Source organism: Microcebus murinus, chromosome 7 (genome assembly GCF_040939455.1).
Source record: "Microcebus murinus isolate Inina chromosome 7, M.murinus_Inina_mat1.0, whole genome shotgun sequence".
NCBI lineage: Eukaryota > Metazoa > Chordata > Mammalia > Primates > Cheirogaleidae > Microcebus > Microcebus murinus.
Window position 1 is genome coordinate 59,429,984 of NC_134110.1, and position 18,227 is coordinate 59,448,210.

The 18,227-nt window shown below is 37.5% G+C and overlaps 1 protein-coding gene across 1 annotated transcript; it reads left to right on the forward strand.

The window, feature by feature from the left end:
* Positions 1–21: 21 nt before the first annotated feature.
* Positions 22–18,225, forward strand: SLC25A32 (solute carrier family 25 member 32). Its single transcript, XM_012784306.3, has 7 exons — positions 22–543; positions 6,953–7,103; positions 9,416–9,501; positions 10,667–10,827; positions 11,686–11,799; positions 12,074–12,219; positions 13,486–18,225. The coding sequence occupies exons 1-7, from the start codon at positions 393–395 to the stop codon at positions 13,619–13,621; spliced, it is 945 nt and encodes a 314-aa protein (XP_012639760.1). The 5' UTR covers positions 22–392; the 3' UTR covers positions 13,622–18,225.
* Positions 18,226–18,227: the final 2 nt, after the last annotated feature.

The window sequence follows — 18,227 nt, forward strand, 5'->3', positions numbered from 1 at the left end:
TCGGTTAGATCTTGTGGCGCTCCATAGTTTTGCAGGCAAAGCCTGGCAGGGGGCGTTTCTTCAGCTGTGGGGTCTCTCCAGGTCGTTTGGTCGGAACCGGCGGTAGTTGTGGGCCGGGCAAGGCGGAGAATCGGCGGAGGCGGGCAACCCGCCCCCAGCGCGCTTTCAGCACACGTGTCGTTTGGCTGCGGCCCCTCTCACGCCCCTTGTGCGCCGGCATCTCTCGGCTGCGCTCCCGCGTCCAGGGCGTCAGTCTTATCGCCGGTCCCGGAAGTGAGCTCGCGCCCTGAGGTTCGTGCTGCTGGGTGGCGACCGTCGCCACGGTGGCGGCCACTGCATCTCGTCCCACCTCCACGGCTCTGGGCGCCGTGGTGTCGGCGGGCCCGGAGCCTATGACCACCCAGGGTCAGTCGCAGCCGGGGTCGCTGTGGAGCACGGTTTTCCACCACGTCCGGTATGAGAACCTGGTAGCGGGTGTGAGCGGAGGGGTCTTGTCCAACCTCGCGCTGCACCCGCTCGACCTCGTGAAGATCCGCTTCGCCGGTAAGAGTAGGCCAGATACCCGGCCGCTTCCTTTCACTGTCAGCCCGCACTGGGTGGTAAAGACTCAAAAAGAAGCTTTGGTCTCCATACTCTGAGGAGAGCGTTGAACGATATGCTGCCTGCCTTGGCTCATCCGGAACTAGATTGGAGGAAGGGGGCCTGGTAAAAGGGTCTGGTCTTTCCCGCTCCCCAAGACAAAGGGATGGAGCGTGGGGGTAGAAAAGTCTGAGAAAAAAAATTGTCATTGGAGTAAGTGGGATTCAAAGCCTAATTTGTGAACTAAAGAAGGGATTGTCACTTTTCGGGTCTTAGTCCTAACACGTGCAAGTCATTCACCTTGGAGGTACTTTGAAATCTTAGAGTAGCCACGTGTTCGGCTGCGCCACTGGAAGGAAAATGCAGGTTCTTGGGATAGTGCCATAATCCTCAACGGATCGTTGGGAGTAGGTTGAAATAGAATTCTCTTGAAGATTTCCTTGTTTTTTTGACATTGTAGTGTGGCACAAAGTCCTGTGAAAGAATAGGTAGTTAGAATCTACGATTTTAAGTGTATTGACTGAATTAAGTATGTTGAACTTAAATCACTTTAGAAGTTAAACTCAACACCAAAGTCAGGAAACAGAGTTTCAAAGATGACCTTTGATAACTTTGGGAACTTTTTTGGCATTTCAGTTATCTCATTACAAGTTCGGCCTTGAGAATTAAATCTGCAGAATTGGTTTATCTTAGATGATTCTATTGAATTCACTTGATATATGTTCTCAATATTTGTAGACTGCTGTATGGGCTACAGAAGTATCTAACAAAATTCTTGCACTTGGAAAACTTACAATCTAATTGTAGACCTGAGACTTAGTCATATAAAAAATAATTTTAGACAGCATAAAATGAAGGGCAAAGTGGAATAAATCCAAATACAAAATATAAATGATAGAGACTATCAAGAAAATTATAGATTGCTGATGGACTTATGTACTGTAAAGGTTATACAGAAGATTAGATCTTGAGGTTCCTTATAGAAGGAATATTTTGACAACCATAGAGGAGGCAAGAAGCCATTCTATGAAAGAAAATCATTGAAAATTGTGGCTTATTATCCCTAAGAAAGCACTACAAAGGCATGTGTTTTCAGGAACTTTATGATGTATGCACAAATAATTATGATTACAATTGACAAGTAACATTTATTGAGCATTTACTAGGACCACAGCAATGAGCTAAGAACTCAGATGCATTGTCTCATTCTCTCTCCTGTGAATTTATGATCCCAACTATACAGATGGGGATAACAGAAGTTGACTAACTTACCCAAGTCACAAGTTTATAAAGATGGATCTGGGATTTGAACCCAGGCAGTCTAATTCCAGAATCCTCTGGCACTTAACTACTCACTACTTCCACGGGTCACTGGTATCCAGTGGCTCAACATGAAGGGAAGAATTTTGGACTTTGCTGTAGGTACAGGCCTGTGTGACTTGTCTCTCTTCGGCAACATTTTGTCTAGGAGTGGAAGATGTGACAGTTGAGATGAAGATTGAGGAGTAGCATGGTTGGCCTGGTGAATTTACGGCAGTGCTGTGAAGCACATCATGCCTGAAGAAAGGGAATTCTTGGTACCTGAGAAGATTGATAGTGTTGATGAAATGAGAGTATTGGGAGACTAGTAGGGTTGAGGTGACAGTCTAAAGGCATTGACATTGAATGGGAGGTCTAAATTAAAGATCTAGGAGTCAAAGCAGGACTTTGTAATAATAATATCTAGTGATTGGGGTAGGGGGAGACTTAGTCCTGAATGCATGTACTATTAAGCCAAACCTGGAATTTTTCAGTGAGTTGAAGTGTAAATTGGAACTCAAAGGTGTTCAGAGTAGTAGAAGGATTAGAAATCATTTCGCATGAGAAATAACTAGAGGAACCAGATTAGCTTGGAGGGGAAACAAAAAACCTTAAAGATATTTAGAGAACTTCCATGTAGGAAAGGGAGCTGCCTTGTGGTTTGATCTGAGGTCAGACATAGGATGAGGTTAGAGGGAAGCAGATTTTGGCCTGGCAAAGTGCCGTGGTGCTCAGAAATAAAACTGGTGATGACTGGAAGTGGTTGGATGACAGAGCTTAGAAGATATTCTTATCTTGGGGTGGAAAGGTTGGATTAGATGATCACTGGGGACCCCTTCTTACTTTATGATACAATTTTAAATCTTCAAGAATAATAAAGAGCCCCACCAAAGAAGAATGTGAATGAGGTGTAAAAATAATAGTTTTCTAAAATAACCCAAAAGCCTAATAATCTACAAGTTAAAGATATGTGTGAGTTTTTGTAAAGAAGGTAGAAAGAAGAGAGTATGACTACATCTGAAATATTAATCAAGGAACCAAAATGATGAATTCATTAAGAAGAATGACACACAGTATCATATGTATTTGGTACTGCAGGACCCAGTAGCATAAATAAGCTAATACTTAGTGAGTGTTTGCAATATGCCAGGTATGATTCTAAGGGCTTTACATGTATTGACTCATTGAATCTTTTATAATTTTTAGAGATAGGTTCTAATATTTTTCCTGTTTTATAGATGAGAAAACTCAGGCACAGTAATAAAGGGACTTATTGAGGGTCACACAGTAATTGTTAGAATTGGGATTTTTCAAACCCAATAAATCTGATTCCATATCATATGTTGTTAGTGTGAAATCATGAGTGGGTAGCTTGGTAAATTAAAATGCTAGAGATGAAAATAAAGAGTGATTCCAGAAAGTTAAGAAGCGGCCATATTGACATAACTTCTATGCCATGTAGAAACGAAAGTCAGGTCTGGTTGTTAGGAATGAGATCAGAACTGGAGATAGAGAAACTGTAGCACAGGAATGGCAGTTGAAGCCGCTTAGTAGTTGAGAGACCACCCCAGCTGGGTGGAAAGAATGCCTATAAAACTCAATATTTAAGGATGGGTAGAAGAAAAGGTGGCCAAAGAAGTTTTGTGGCAAAGAAGTAAGAGGAAAATATGAAGGTGTTAAAAAGAAGAGACTTTTAGGAGGCAAACAGTGTCATGTGACAATAGGGAGTCATAAGAAAGCGGACTCCTCAAGTGCTTTTGGAAGTCTTTGACTAGCATACTCTAAGCAGTGGGTTAGGCCTAAACCAGATTGCAGTGGAGGTGAGAAAGCCCTGCTGAGATTGTTGACTTTATCTCATTGTAGAAGTTTAACTGATAGGGAGGCACTGGAATCAAAGAGGAGACAATCTTAAGTCTATTTAAATTCTGATGGGAAATAGCTGAAAGCAAGGGAGAGATTGGAGATGGGGGCAGGAAGGTAATAATGAGTGAGGTTACTAAAGGGGGCCAAGGGACCAGGAACTTTTTTGACCAGAACCCTTACTAGGAAATAAATTCAACCTTTGCCATCCAGTGTATACATATATATAAACATTACTGAAACACATATTTCATCAAACAATACTTATCTTTACTACTTGTGATGTCATTTATAAATTTCTATTCCAGTCTGTTGTTTTCTTTTTTAAAGAAATGATACTAGCAATCTGCTGAATCTATTTCTTAGCTTATCTGCAGTTTTAAAAATACCAATATAGAGCATAGGTAGAGTTTTATTTAGTTTTATTAAGTTTATTAAGTTTTAGTTTTAATTTGATTAGTTTTATTAAGAGAGACAAACTTTTCAGTTGTGACACAGGAAAGGAGAGGTAAAATTAATATCCAGCAAATGAAGCAGATTATATTAGTGTGATAGTGCTAGGTGGTGATTTTTTAAAAAGTCTTTATGTGTCTTTCCTCAAAAATAAAATTAGCATTCTTGTCTTGGCTTCCTCCCATACACGAAACTTCATCTTCAGCTTATGCCTACTGGCATTAGTGCTGTCACAGGCTGTATAACAGTTATTTGAGAGTTACTTCAATCTGTATATTAATTCTTTTTTTTTTTTTTTTTTTTTTTTTGAGACAGAGTCTCGCTTTGTTGCCCGGGCTAGAGTGAGTGCCGTGGCGTCAGCCTAGCTCACAGCAACCTCAAACTCCTGGGCTCGAGTGATCCTTCTGCCTCAGCCTCCCAGGTAGCTGGGACTACAGGCATGTGCCACCATGCCCGGCTAATTTTTTATATATATATATCAGTTGGCCAATTAATTTCTTTCTATTTATAGTAGAGACGGGGTCTCGCTCAGGCTGGTTTTGAACTCCTGACCTTGAGCAATCCGCCCGCCTCGGCCTCCCAAGAGCTAGGATTACAGGCGTGAGCCACAGCGCCCGGCCTTGTATATTAATTCTTAAATGGCAAATGTTTTTAAGACAATTGCCAGGTCATTTAGACCAAAAAAAGTTACTGTATTTTATCTAAATAGCAATTTTTTTTTTTCCTGAGACAGGGTCTCCCTCTGTTAGCTTGGCTAGAGTGCATTGGCATCATTGATAGTGCGCTGCAACCTCAAACTCCTAAGCTCAAGCATTCCTCCTGCTTCAGCCTGCTGAGTATCTGGGACTGTTTTTTGTGGAGCTGGGTCTCGTTCTTCCACAGGCTGGTCTGAAAGTCCTGGCCTCAAGCAATCCTCCTGCCTCAGCCTCCCAAAGGTCTAGGATTACAGGTGTGAGCCACAGTACCCACCCTATGTAGCAATTTTAATTTGACATTAGGGAGGCTCTAGTTCAGGTCCTCTTCATCTCAATAACTTTGTAATAATCTCTCAACTTTCATTGCTTCCAGGTTTTCTACCTCCAAAGTCACTCTCCTTGGGGCCACTAGAATTTCCTTTCTAAAATACATATTTGATTATCTTAGATACACTTAGACCCAAGTTTGAGAAATTTGAGGCTTTGAGATCATAGCCAAACTGTTACATGTGATTTTTAAGAACCTTTGCAGTTATGCTTGCCATAACAAAAAACCACGGTGTGCTTTAAACATCAGGAATTTATTTTCTCACTGTTCTAGGGTCTGGGAAGTCCAAGATAAAGGTTCTGACAGTTTACTTCTGATGAGGCCTCTCTCCTTGGCTTACAGGTGGCCTTTTCTCTGTGCTTGTGGTCTCCTGGTGTCTCTTCCTCTTCTTATAGTCACACCAATCCTATATGATCTAGGGCCCCGCGTGACCTTATTTAACCTTAAAGGCTTGTCTGTAGGTAGTCACATTGGGAGTTCTTACTTCAAGATAAGAATTTTGGGAGAGGCAATTCAGTCCATGTAACAGGTCTCTGCCCTTCTTTCCAGCCTAATTCCCTACCATCTCTTCCCTCCAGCAGCCTGGTACTTCAGTTATACCCATTCCCCAGTGCTGCCTCCAGCCTGTGCCAGAGGCTATGATACTGCCATGTGGACAGCACCACCTGTTTCGCCTATCTAGAGATAAACTCTCTCCCCTTGTGAAGATGTGCTCCTAATCATTCTTGCCTATTTCTGAGATACTTAATACTCTTATAAGATTAAGTGACTTCTCAAAACAATAAAGAAAGCATTGATTTATGCCTATGAATAGCAAAGGTGGTGTTTTTGTGGTTTGTTTTGCTTTTTACCTCAAGAGAGAAATTATGTCATGAGTTTATTATTGAGAAGAAAGTGGAAAGATACTTAGAAGAAATTTATACAGGAGAATGAGAGATGCAGAATTCAAGGGAAGCATCAGAAAGATTGTAAAGTACATAGGAAAACATTTCTGAAGAACCCATTACTCTGCTACCTGCTTTTAAATTTGTTATCTTTTATAAACCCTGCAAAGTAGATGATATTTATCTCCATTTTATAAATGAGGATGCTGAAGCTCAGAAAGGTTAAGACCATCTAGCTAACGTCCCTAAGTTGGATATCAAACCCAGGTCTTTTGACAAACCTAGTGTACTTTAATCTCACTTCGTGCTGTAACATTGGCAGGCTAACGATGAAAGAAATTGACTTTCCCCTCTTTGCCTTGCATGTTAAACAGTCAGTGCTTGTTCTTTGTCAGGCTTCATTGTACACAATCAGCAGTGGCAAGGGGCCAGTGAACTGGGCCTGCTCATGTGTGGCTGGTGCACTCCTCAGGTCTTGCCAGCACTCCTGATGTCATTGAGGCGCCTGGCTAGTTTATTTTTTGAGTAATATTTTTGAACATTTGAATCCTTAATCTTGGAGCTAAAACAAAACTTAAGTGTTGAAACCTATTTACCTAAGGGACTTTTGGATTATTTAAGAGCCAGTCTAACACTTCCTAAAATATTATTTGAGTGCTTAGTATGCCCTCCATAAATGCTTGGATTAATTCATGAATATATTAATTTTTAAGTATTAGGTAATCCTGGAAAATAATTTTCTCTACCTTCTAAATTTCTCTCCTTTGTATAACTGATAGTGTGATATCTATGTTTATATGTGATTCAGAGCTGGAACTTTGTTTTCACCTAACTTTGTGTATTCTATAATGCAGTGAGTGATGGATTGGAACTGAGACCGAAATATAAAGGAATTTTACATTGCTTGACTACCATTTGGAAACTTGATGGACTACGAGGACTTTATCAAGGAGTAACCCCAAATGTCTGGGGTGCAGGTTTATCCTGGGGACTGTACTTTTTCTTGTGAGTAGAACTGGGAGATTTTACAATATTAAGTAAAAAGGAATTTTTGTTTTTAGTGATTTTTACATATCAGATAATAAAACAAGATGAATCATTTAATCGGTTTCTCTGAATTGGATCAGAAAGAGCAAAATGGCTTATTTAGTTTCATTTCCCATCAGCTATTATCAGAGGCATTTTTTCTGGAAGAAAGTTCTTAATAGGAAAAAGGTGAAGGGGTGAAATGGAGAAATACTCTAACAGAAGGCATTTCTGTGAGGTGAATTGAGGAAGGTAAAATGTTTAACTGATTACTTTTGTAAGGTGAATACTCACATGTTAGAAAAAAGCTTTTTATTTTAGTTAAAGCCATTTAAAAAACAGCTACCTCTAGATAATTCTCAATGAAATTATAGAGCTCCTTCAGTTTTTATTTTTGAGGTGTTTTGACATATGAGTGTGTATTCTTGAGCATTTCTAACAGTCAAAATAGATTGGAAAAAGTTGGATTGGCCAGTTTGTTATTTATATAGTAGTAGTTTTGTAAACTATTGTAGAGACTGGAGGAGCCTGAAATTGTTGTCTAAAATGAATCCTATGAATTTCAGTTCTCTTTGTATCCAGTTTTGATAAAGGAAGATTGTTTAAACAAGTAAGTTATTTTCTCCATTTATGGAGATTGGCTCCAGAATGCCCCCAAAATAGAAAATTTCATAAATGCTGAAGTATCATTAGATAGTTGTTAATTAATCTCAACCAGATTTCCAAAATATTTGAGATGGCTTATATGAATACGTTTGATTCATAATGAAGTTGGAAAGCAGGAGAAGACAGACCTTGGGGTCCTCCTGTGAACATGTACCACAGGAGATCCCTATTGAGAACAGAAAGCAAAAGCTAGTGCATGGCTGAAAGGGTTTGAAGCACATTGCTTCTTATGTTTTATTTGACCTACCATCATCTTCCCAGCTTAATCATGTCCTTACTCCTTCCCTTGTCAGATATCATCACCCCATTTGAAATAACTGCTCTCACATGCCTCCTGAAGAAGCCACAGAAAGTGCCTATGGCATGCACATTCAGCTTATTGAGTGTACAACAGCATGTAACAAAGCTCATGGCACTGCGTTGGAGGAGCATGTGCTGCTCTAAGCATGCCTCTGATACTTGAAACTGAAGCCATGAATGGGGAAGATTTTTTTTTTGTTTTAGCAGATAACATTTTTAGGAAAACATCAATACCTAGTGTATTTTCCCTTTTTCCCTTTGTGTCATTAAAGTATCTTTTAAGTGAAAGCAAAATAAAATTCAGACTTAGTATTGTTTAAATATTATTTTCAGTCCTAAAATGTACTCACACACATATATATGTGTGTGTCCATATGTATGTGTATATACACACACACACACATATATAAATGCTTTATGAATTTGAGTTGAATAGATTTTCCAAGAGAGTTTCTAAGGACAAACCATATGAATATAAGGTTTATGTGCAGAATTTCTTACAATAAAAGAGTTTACTTGTTTCATGTTAGAATGGTATTGATAAAATTTGAGAAGATATATTCAGCTGAAGTCTTCCAAGAGGAAGGTAGAATTTGTTCTTAGAGATAATAGGCTAATTTGACTCCCCTGTTCAAAAACATTTAGTGGCTATTTTCTGCTAAAGAAAATCAGTCTCAGTCTGTTGCTCAAGTGTGACTCAGTTTGCCCTATCTTCCCATCCACCCTCATTATTTTTCCTCATGCTCATCTCTTTCCCTATTGAAAGTATGTCTGTCTCTCAATATCCAGCTCAGTGCCACCTGCTACACAAAGGCTTTTGTGGTCTCAGTCATAGTTTCTGAATGTCTATGTTACTGTCTGTGTTGTCTTTTATTATGATTATTTGTGTACCTCTTAAGGTCCTTGTTAGTCTGTTAAGAAAAATCCATCATGTGTTTATCTTTTTTAGCTATCAGGATGGTACCTGATCATAAGTGCTCAGCACATAGTTGTTAGGTGCCCCTTCTTTGTTCTCTTGTGCCTTTTCAACCCAGTCTCTGCACTACCATACACCTTTCCTTCCCTTCTCCCCAGTTTTCCTGTCGCTTGTTATTAATTGATTAAAACATTTTACATATGTGTTTCTAGCCATATACATTAGGAGGGAGGGGTGGTATGAGCGTTCAATGAACCATTTCTAGCAAATCCATTCTTGAAAAAGTTCTCATTTTGTGGTTGCATTATGCACTTTTACTTGTGGGGTACTGTTGTTATACACACTTTAAAACATACTTTACTCTTTTGACACCTATTCAAATGAAACTGCTTATGTTGAATTCTTTTAGTTACAATGCCATCAAATCATATAAGACAGAAGGAAGAGCTGAACGGTTAGAGGCAACAGAATACCTCATCTCAGCTGCTGAAGCTGGTAAGAGAATGTATGAAATAGAAAATATCACCTTCCAAACTTAATTTTCGTTTTTGTTTTTTATTTTATTTGCCTTTTTTCCTTTCAACACCAGAGTTTAAACGTGCTCATCTAACTATTAGTCAGTTATTACATGGGATTTATTAGAAAGCAGGTATTCTAATTGATTAATATATAATTTCAGCTTTCAAATTATACGATTTAGTGGCCATGTTTGATTAGATTATGTATGTATACTATCCAGAAGGAAAAACAAAGTAAGACCCATAAGTCTTCATAAGGGGCCTACTTTGATACCTTGCATACATTAGTTTCTTAATATTTACTGACTGTTTCTTAAGGCAAGAACTATGTTACTCATTTTTGAATACCTAGTCACTAGCAGAGATTGGAATCATAACAGTAAATATTTGTTGAATGAAGGACTACTTAGGAAACTCAGCAAATGAGAAACTTAACCAGATGAAATTTTTTACAAAATTGTCACTTTCTATAAAGGATGTAAAATGTGACTTACTGCATTACATAGTAGTTATTTAATTTTTGAGGGGTATTTGCTACTTTGGATTTGAGGAAGATTGCGATAAAGTTGGGGCAGCTGTACATGTGCACATGCACAGGTTATTGAGGTGTGTTAGGTTCCTGGTCCTTTTCTTCTAATCCTTACCCCCTTTGGTTTATACTGTCTCCTACTTCTAACATCTGTGTCTCCTTACCAACTATTCTCTACACCAGGCCACATTATTAGGAGTCAGGATATCTTTGCTGTCCTTATACCTCAAAGGGAAAGTGTTTGACATTTTCATTTCCTTTTTAATTTACTTCTCACTAACTGCATGAGGAACTTTTTACAAATACCAAAAACTGTGTCTACTCTTTCACCCTAAGACTCTTCCTCAAAGCTCACATTTCACAATAAATACTCAACCACAATAAATATTTTATAGTCTAATGCCATGTAAATGTTAAAAATAGAACCCCTTAAAGATCGATTTAAATGTTTTTTCTATATAATTTTTACTTGTATATAATTTTTTAAAATCCTGTTTCAGATACAGTTCCTGTGCAATCTCATTCTTTATATAAATAGACTGTTCTTAATTTGGATTGTCATAAGTGAGAAAGTACCTATATGCGGAGTAATATTATCGAAATCTCATTTTAGGAGCCATGACCCTCTGCATTACAAACCCATTATGGGTAACAAAAACTCGCCTGATGTTACAGTATGATGGTGTTGTTAACTCTCCACAGCGGCAATATAAAGGAATGTTTGACACACTTGTGAAAATATATAAATATGAAGGTGTGCGTGGATTGTATAAGGTAACAAATTATCAATATATTTTGAATAACTGAAACTTGTAATTTCTGTTGGCTCTGTTGTCTTGGTTCTGAATGATCTATAGTCAATCCTAAAAAGAAGCCAAACTTAGGCAAGAAGGAATTTAATGAAAACTGAAATCTAGTTTATAATATTGAAAATATATTTACCCTCATTGCCCTAAAATATATCATCATGATAGTGATGATGTGAGAACCATTTAAAACTTTTGTCAAGTATCTTTTGGATAAGTCACACAACCAGGTTGCCTATTTCTTACTCCACTCCTTGGAAGCTCATCTTTTGGAAACTTGGGATAATATAGTATGGAGAAGAAATTAGCAGGTCTAACAGAATCTTATTTTATTGAGATTTAAACACAGCCCCTTGCCTATTGTAGTATTTAAAAAATTTCTTCCTTGTGGCAATAAGATAGATCAGTTTTCTGGTTATATAACTCCTTTTCTCTTTATTTCCCACCTCTTGTTTATCCCCATGAAATTTTTTTTGGCATACATAGTTTAAAATCAAAATTAGGTACATGGAATTTTAGTTTGTTTTTTAAGAATTGTGTAATAGCTTTTAAAATCATAACATTATAAGGTTGATGTGGATTACTGACCTATGGGCAAAAATTTTAGAAATATATCATTCAATTCTATGTTCTTTTTCATCACTTCTTACCTTATTAATTTAGAATATCTATGCTCAGTTTGTTGAATTACTATTACCTTTACTTTCATAACTTTCCAGAATTTAATCTCCCATTCACACCCCAGTTCTTGATAGTGTAGGTCTTTTTTATGTTTATATGTATGGTATTTATAAGAAAACTATAAACCTTAACCATTCCCTTTTAGGGATTTATTCCTGGATTGTTTGGAACATCCCATGGTGCCCTTCAGTTTATGGCATATGAATTGCTAAAGTTGAAGTACAACCAGCATGTTAATAGATTACCAGACGCCCAGTTGGTAAGATAATTCTTATAAAAATGTTATCATTTGCTTTTATGTGCATTTAACAGGTGGAAATTTTGTTAGGCTTATTTTGTTAGTATTGCTATGATGATGAGTACTGACTGCCACTAATTTAAATAGTTGAATATTTTTTGGGCTAATGCCATGCAAATATTAAAAATAGAGCCCCTTAAAGATCCATTAAAATGTTTTCTATATAATTTTACTACTATATTTTTAAAGAATCCTGTCTAAAGAAAAATATAAATGTTTTGTGTTATCATTTTAGAGCACAGTAGAATATATATCCGTTGCAGCACTATCCAAAATATTTGCTGTATCAGCAACATACCCATATCAAGTTGTGAGAGCTCGTCTTCAGGATCAACACATATTTTATAGTGGTGTAATGGATGTAATCACAAAAACATGGAGGTGAGAACATGGGATATTTCAAAATTGCTCGGATGAGGTGCCTTGCATATCTTAGATTGTCTAGCTTTATTAGTTTTATAGCAAAGGCCAGTTTGCTGTGGTGAAAGCATGGCTGGTGGTCTCTGCTTTCCCATTCACTTCATATATGACTGTGGACTTAAATCTTTCTGAAGCTTGATTTCTTTATTTGTAAAATTAGACTCTCTGGGCTAACAAAGTTGTTATAAACATTAAATGAATTGTGAAAATGTTTTGAAAAATTAATTAAACAAAATTTAGGTGTTATAAAATATTTGAATGGCATCAAATATAAGAAGTTATAAACCTAGTTTAATACATTTGAGAAGGCCTTACACCTGCTAGTGACACAATAACTTTTGCAAATACTTGTCTCCATGTGTGGAAGAAATGCTTGTTCTTCAGTAGGAGACTAGTTAAACTGTTACAGCTGGACATCACTATATATCCCTTTAATTTTCATAAGCCAAAGCAGAATATTTAGAATTTTAAATCTAGTTCAATTCAATATTTAATGAAAACCTAAGTGACAACTTTCTAGGTAGTATCTCCTATTCTAGTCATTTTAAGGAAATAAAGTTTTCTTTTTGTGTGTGCTATAGTTAGTGTTGTCAAGCATATAAGCAATGCAATTTTTATTTCATTTTATTTTTAGAGATGGGGTCTTCTTCTTTTGCACAGGCTGGAGTTTAGTGGTGCAAGCATAGCTTACTGTAACCTCAGACTCTTGGGCTCAAGTGATCCTCTCACCCTCAGCCTCTTGAGTAGCTGGGACTACAAGCTCACACCACTAAGCCTGGCTAATTTAAAACAATTTTTTTTTTTTTTTTTTTTTGGTAGAGACAAGGTCTCAGTATGTTGCTCAGGTTGGTCCGAACTCCTGGTTTCAGGCGATCCTCCTGCCTCAGCCTCCCAAAGTGCTGGGATTACAGACATGAGCCACTGTGCCCAGCCAACTATAAGATTGTCAGTGCCTACATGAAATTATTTAAAACTCCTGTATGTTCATACATTGAAAGATGGTTAATTTAAAGCACTTTTTGGTTGTTTTGAGGTGTTTCTACTCTTTCTTCCTCAGTCAGTCCATAAAAGGAATGTAAACCCCTGTTAGTAAACTACATTTTTCAGGACATTGAAAACATGGACTTAGAGGGAGGTTTGACTGCTCACTCCATGCCTTGTGTTAGTTAAATGTTTGTGTTTTCAAGCTATTTAGGAAATTAAGCATATGTCTATGTTTCTCTATAGGAAAGAAGGCATCGGTGGATTTTACAAAGGAATTGCCCCCAATTTGATTAGAGTGACTCCAGCCTGCTGTATTACCTTTGTGGTGTATGAAAATGTCTCACATTTTTTACTGGACCTGAGAGAAAAGAGAAAGTAAGCTAAGAGAAGATAATTCCAATGTATCTGCTCAAGGTGGCAACAAGCTCTTTTGTGTTTGAGGCGTAAACTCAGAAGAATGCTGCATAGCAACTTGGCTCATAATCGAAATTGGTCTGTAATTTTTATAAGTCAAAAAACTGCTAAGTCTTTGCAATGTTATTCTGCTTTTTGCCTTCCCCATATGTATGGGATTTGGCTACCTCTGCCTGAAGTGACTGCTGTCAGCACAATGCTAAAACTGACAACAAATGTAGAGTTTCACAAATTTCTCCATTTCACTGTTCAAGTAGAAGCTGATTTGCAACATTTGATAAATGGATTAAATCAATGTGCTGCTTTTTCTGAACTTATTTGCCTGAATTGGCTTTAAAATTAACCTTTGTGCAATAGCTAGAAAATGGCTTCTTACAAGAATGTCATTGTGTGTTTCCATGTTAAATTATACTTTATGGATGTACTGGATAAGATGTTGCCCATCCAGACCATTTTAGAATTGAGAGTTTTTAGTGAGAAAAAAATTCACTTTAAATATGCTTTAATTTTAATTCAGTTGGGATGCACTAACTAGTAAAATTTGAGAAGTTATGTACTTCTCTGAGAAATATGACATCTGTTGTCATTATGGCTAATTTTTTCCCCCAGAGACTTCCATAATTTAAAATATAACCTTGGATCCAGTATTTTTTGGAGGGTGAGGGAGAGAATAGGTACTTAGTTGTTTTCAATTTTTAAAATCCTAACTTCTAGGATCCAGCTGTGTCAGCTTTTATTTAACATATGGCTATAAATCAATTATTGGAGATGCTAAATAGATCACCTTTTAGAGATGCTGGAATATTTGGGATGTGTTTGTTGAAAAACTGAGTGGAAATGAGAAACTTTAACTTTCTACTTAAATTTTTGGATGTGGGCCTAGATACCAAATGAATGGTTGATCTGCATTGGTTGCTCAAATTCAGGTTGAAATACCAGTTACATTAATGGCCATTATTGATTTCATCTTTAAGAATCATTGTAGATATCTATAACTTATAAAGGCCTACCCCAGGGATGCCAGAATAATACTAGTATTTTTATTTATCAGAAGCATCTATGAAAGCTGTTATGCTATCTATTTGATGTAAATAAAACATTGTGGTTTTCAAGGCCCTATTTAAATAGGTCTTTGAAAATAGGTCTATTTTTTATATTTTGGAAATGGCATTGTTTTTAAAATAAAGATGAAATGATAAGTACCTAATTGCATTTACTGTAATATCTTGGAACATTCGTAGGAATGCCTTATATTTAATGTGATGTATTTTTTTCATACTTCCAGATTATACTATAATTCATATGAAATCCTGATATTAGTCCCAATATGTACACACAAACTGCTGTTGATATTTGGAGTTTTAGAGATAGCAACATTATTTGAATGCCTCCTATATACTCCCAAATTAGTAATTCATTATTCTTGTTCTCTAAGAGCATACAAGCTTGCATAATAAATAAATATGCATTAAATAACCACAGTTCTATATTAAGAGCATGCAAAGAAACTTCTACAGAGCCCTGTAAATTCTGAGTAAAGAGAACTCATTTCACTCATTTAACAACAAATAGTAACTAGACTCCTGCTCTATGCCAAGTGTGTCACCAAGCATTGAGGATATAGCAGTAAATAAGCCAGACAACATTCCTGCCCTCAGGGAATTTTCATTTTAATGTGAGTGACAGAAAAATATACGTATATTATAGTTTCAGGCATTAAATGCTATGAATAAAACTAAAGCAGAGTTGGGGACAGTGTTGCAGAACAAAGTCCCCGAGGCAGGAATTAACTTGGCTAGAGGGGATGAGTCGGGGGCAGAGATTGGTGAAGTGGCCATTACAATGTATGGTGGGAAAGAGCTCAGGTTGGACAGCCAGACTGCCTGGCTTCAAATTTCAGCTCTCTCACTTTCTCTTTGATGTTAGGCAAATCATTTCACCTCTCTTTGTCTTAAGTTTCTTCATCTGTAAAATGGTGTCTTGAATCAGTTCCTGTGTAGCAATGCTTGAGATGGGGATTCTTAGGCAAGTGATTAAGAGAGTCCTCTTAGGAGAAATCTGGAATGGAGTATAAAAAACAGGGTAAGGCAGGGGAAGAAGAGTTTCAGGAGTAGTGTAGCCTCACCCTGACCCCACAGGACACTCTACAGAATGAATTGGACTAGAGTGGTTTTCCTGCCCGGAGGTGAGGAGGGTGGGCCATTAGGTTCCCACATCAGTGAAGTCGTTGACTACTGGCTATGGGAATAAGGGCTAGAGGAGTGGCTTGGTGCCTCTCCTCAGCCAAGGGCAATCTTCTAAACAAGGGTGGAGTTGTGAGCTGTTAGCAGCCAACACCTAGAGCAGCTAGGGTATGGGTGCACTAGCTCTGTAAAAGGGATCTGGCTGGGTGAGTCACCAACAGCATCTAATGAAAATGAGGATATTAAAAGTACATAGCTGTAGGGTTATTAAGAGGATTAAATGAGTTAATTTAAATAAAATGCTTAGCACAGTACCTGGGCCAAAGATTAGCAGAAGCCAGATCTTGTCATGCCTTAGAGTCCATGGTGAGGAGTGTAGATTGTGTGAGAGATCATTTTGGTGATTGTATGGAGAAACAAATAGGAAACAGGAAGCAGGGATACTAGTTAAGCAGTTTTTATTATACAAAAGAGTAGTCAAGAGCTAATGGTAGCTTGGACCTGGTTGATGGAGTTGGAATTCGTGACTTACAACTTGAGGGGAACAAGAACAGTGTTCCTGGAGGGGAAAACATTTAAGCTGGGTCTTTTTTTAATTTATTTTAATTTTTAAACAAATTAAACAATTTTATAATTTTTCTCTTTTTCCTTCTGCACATATTCTTGATATTAAGCTGGGTCTTGAAGGAAGAGATTCCAAAGGGAACCTTGAGGGGACCATGAAAAAAAAAGAAAGCACAGGTGACCTGTCTTGAGCAGTGAGTTTTCAATCAATGTGGTAAGGAAAGGATGAAATGGAAGAGAAAGCTGAAAGGTTGGGGCCAGGACAACAGAGCCTTACTAAACTTTTCTGGGTTTTATTGGGTAGAAGAGAGGTGAGAGTGATTAGAATAGAAAGACATGGCTACTTATTAGGGGTGACAGAGGAAGACCAATCAGATAAGAGGAGCAAACTCACAAAAGAGGTTGTTATCAACCATGTGAATATTTCAGTAGGATGAAGATTGATGCCACTGATAACTTGAAGCAGATTCAAATTATAGTGGTTGAAGACAGATTGCAGACAGCTTAGGAGGTGGGGTGACTAAAAGTATTCATTTCACTATGGGCTCTTCTTTCTGGATTTTGGCAGATAAAAGAAAGATAAAGAACTTCAGCTAGAAAAAATACTGCAAGCCTAGGAAGTGGTAGAGGTGGGGGAGGTTGGCAAAAGGAAACCCAGAACTGTAAGGAGACCTCTTAAAAGATAAAGTCCAAAAAACAAAAACAAAATAAACAAACCAAAAACCCAAAAAGTCGTGACTTGGTGAAGGTGTGCACCAACGAACATGATCACACAGACAATGATGAGTGCTACGCCTTGTGAAAAGAAGACTGACATTTCAATAGTGCTTTTGTGGTCTGACAATATTTAGGAAGTCATGTTTTTTAAACACCACAATAAAAAAGGGACATCAACTAAAAAGTATGCTTGAGTTTGAGTCATCAGAGTTAGGATTTTCTTTTGAATGTGAACATCTTACTGAATAAAATCTTCCAGATAAAGCATGTATTATTACCACTTTCATAGCAAGGTCTCCTTAGTGAGACAAAATAACAGAAATAAAAATACTGTGAAATGACTTAACCCTTATGTCTGTTTTTTAAAAATGTGTCAGGTAACAGCAGAAAATGTGTGAAGTTTTGGGTTAATGTCTTAAATTTCTTTCTAAAGAAGCAGGATATAGATTCTTGAAATATCTGCAATGAATACCTATTACTGGTTGCCTAGTGTCCATTTTTTCTTCCTTCTTGAAGTAGTAGCCAGAATTTCTTTGCGGAACCCACCCCCTCCCTCCATGCTTGGCTTTGTGATTTAGTTGGGATCAACCTCACCTGCCCTAGAGATGGGCTCTGATTAGCAGAGCCCATCTGAATACACCATCTATGTTCATAATGAATAGTTTGGGATTGGCACAGTTAAGCTGGTCTGAAGTGACTCTAAAGTCTTTGTTTGTTTGTTTTTTGGAAACCGAGTCTTGCTCTTTTGCCCAGGTGAGCTCGAAGTTTCCATGCCTCCTGAGTAGTTGGGACTAACAGGTATGTGCCACCATGCCTGGCACAACATTTTTTTTCTTTAATATACTAACTTGCATTCTCGCTTTGCTGTTCATGAATGTGGATTCATGTAACTGTTAGAGCTCCTCAAAGCCAATTTAAGATCATGAAATGGGTGGAGTTCATCCAAAATGCAATCAACTCAAAGGAAATAGCAATCAGAAATTGAAGAGAAAGAAATGAGGTTCTAAGTCACCTTATTTGGAATTCTGATCAACCGTTACCCCTAGCAACATGTGTATCTGGGGTTTTCAACTGGGTGAACCAATAAATTTCCTTTATTTGTTAAGC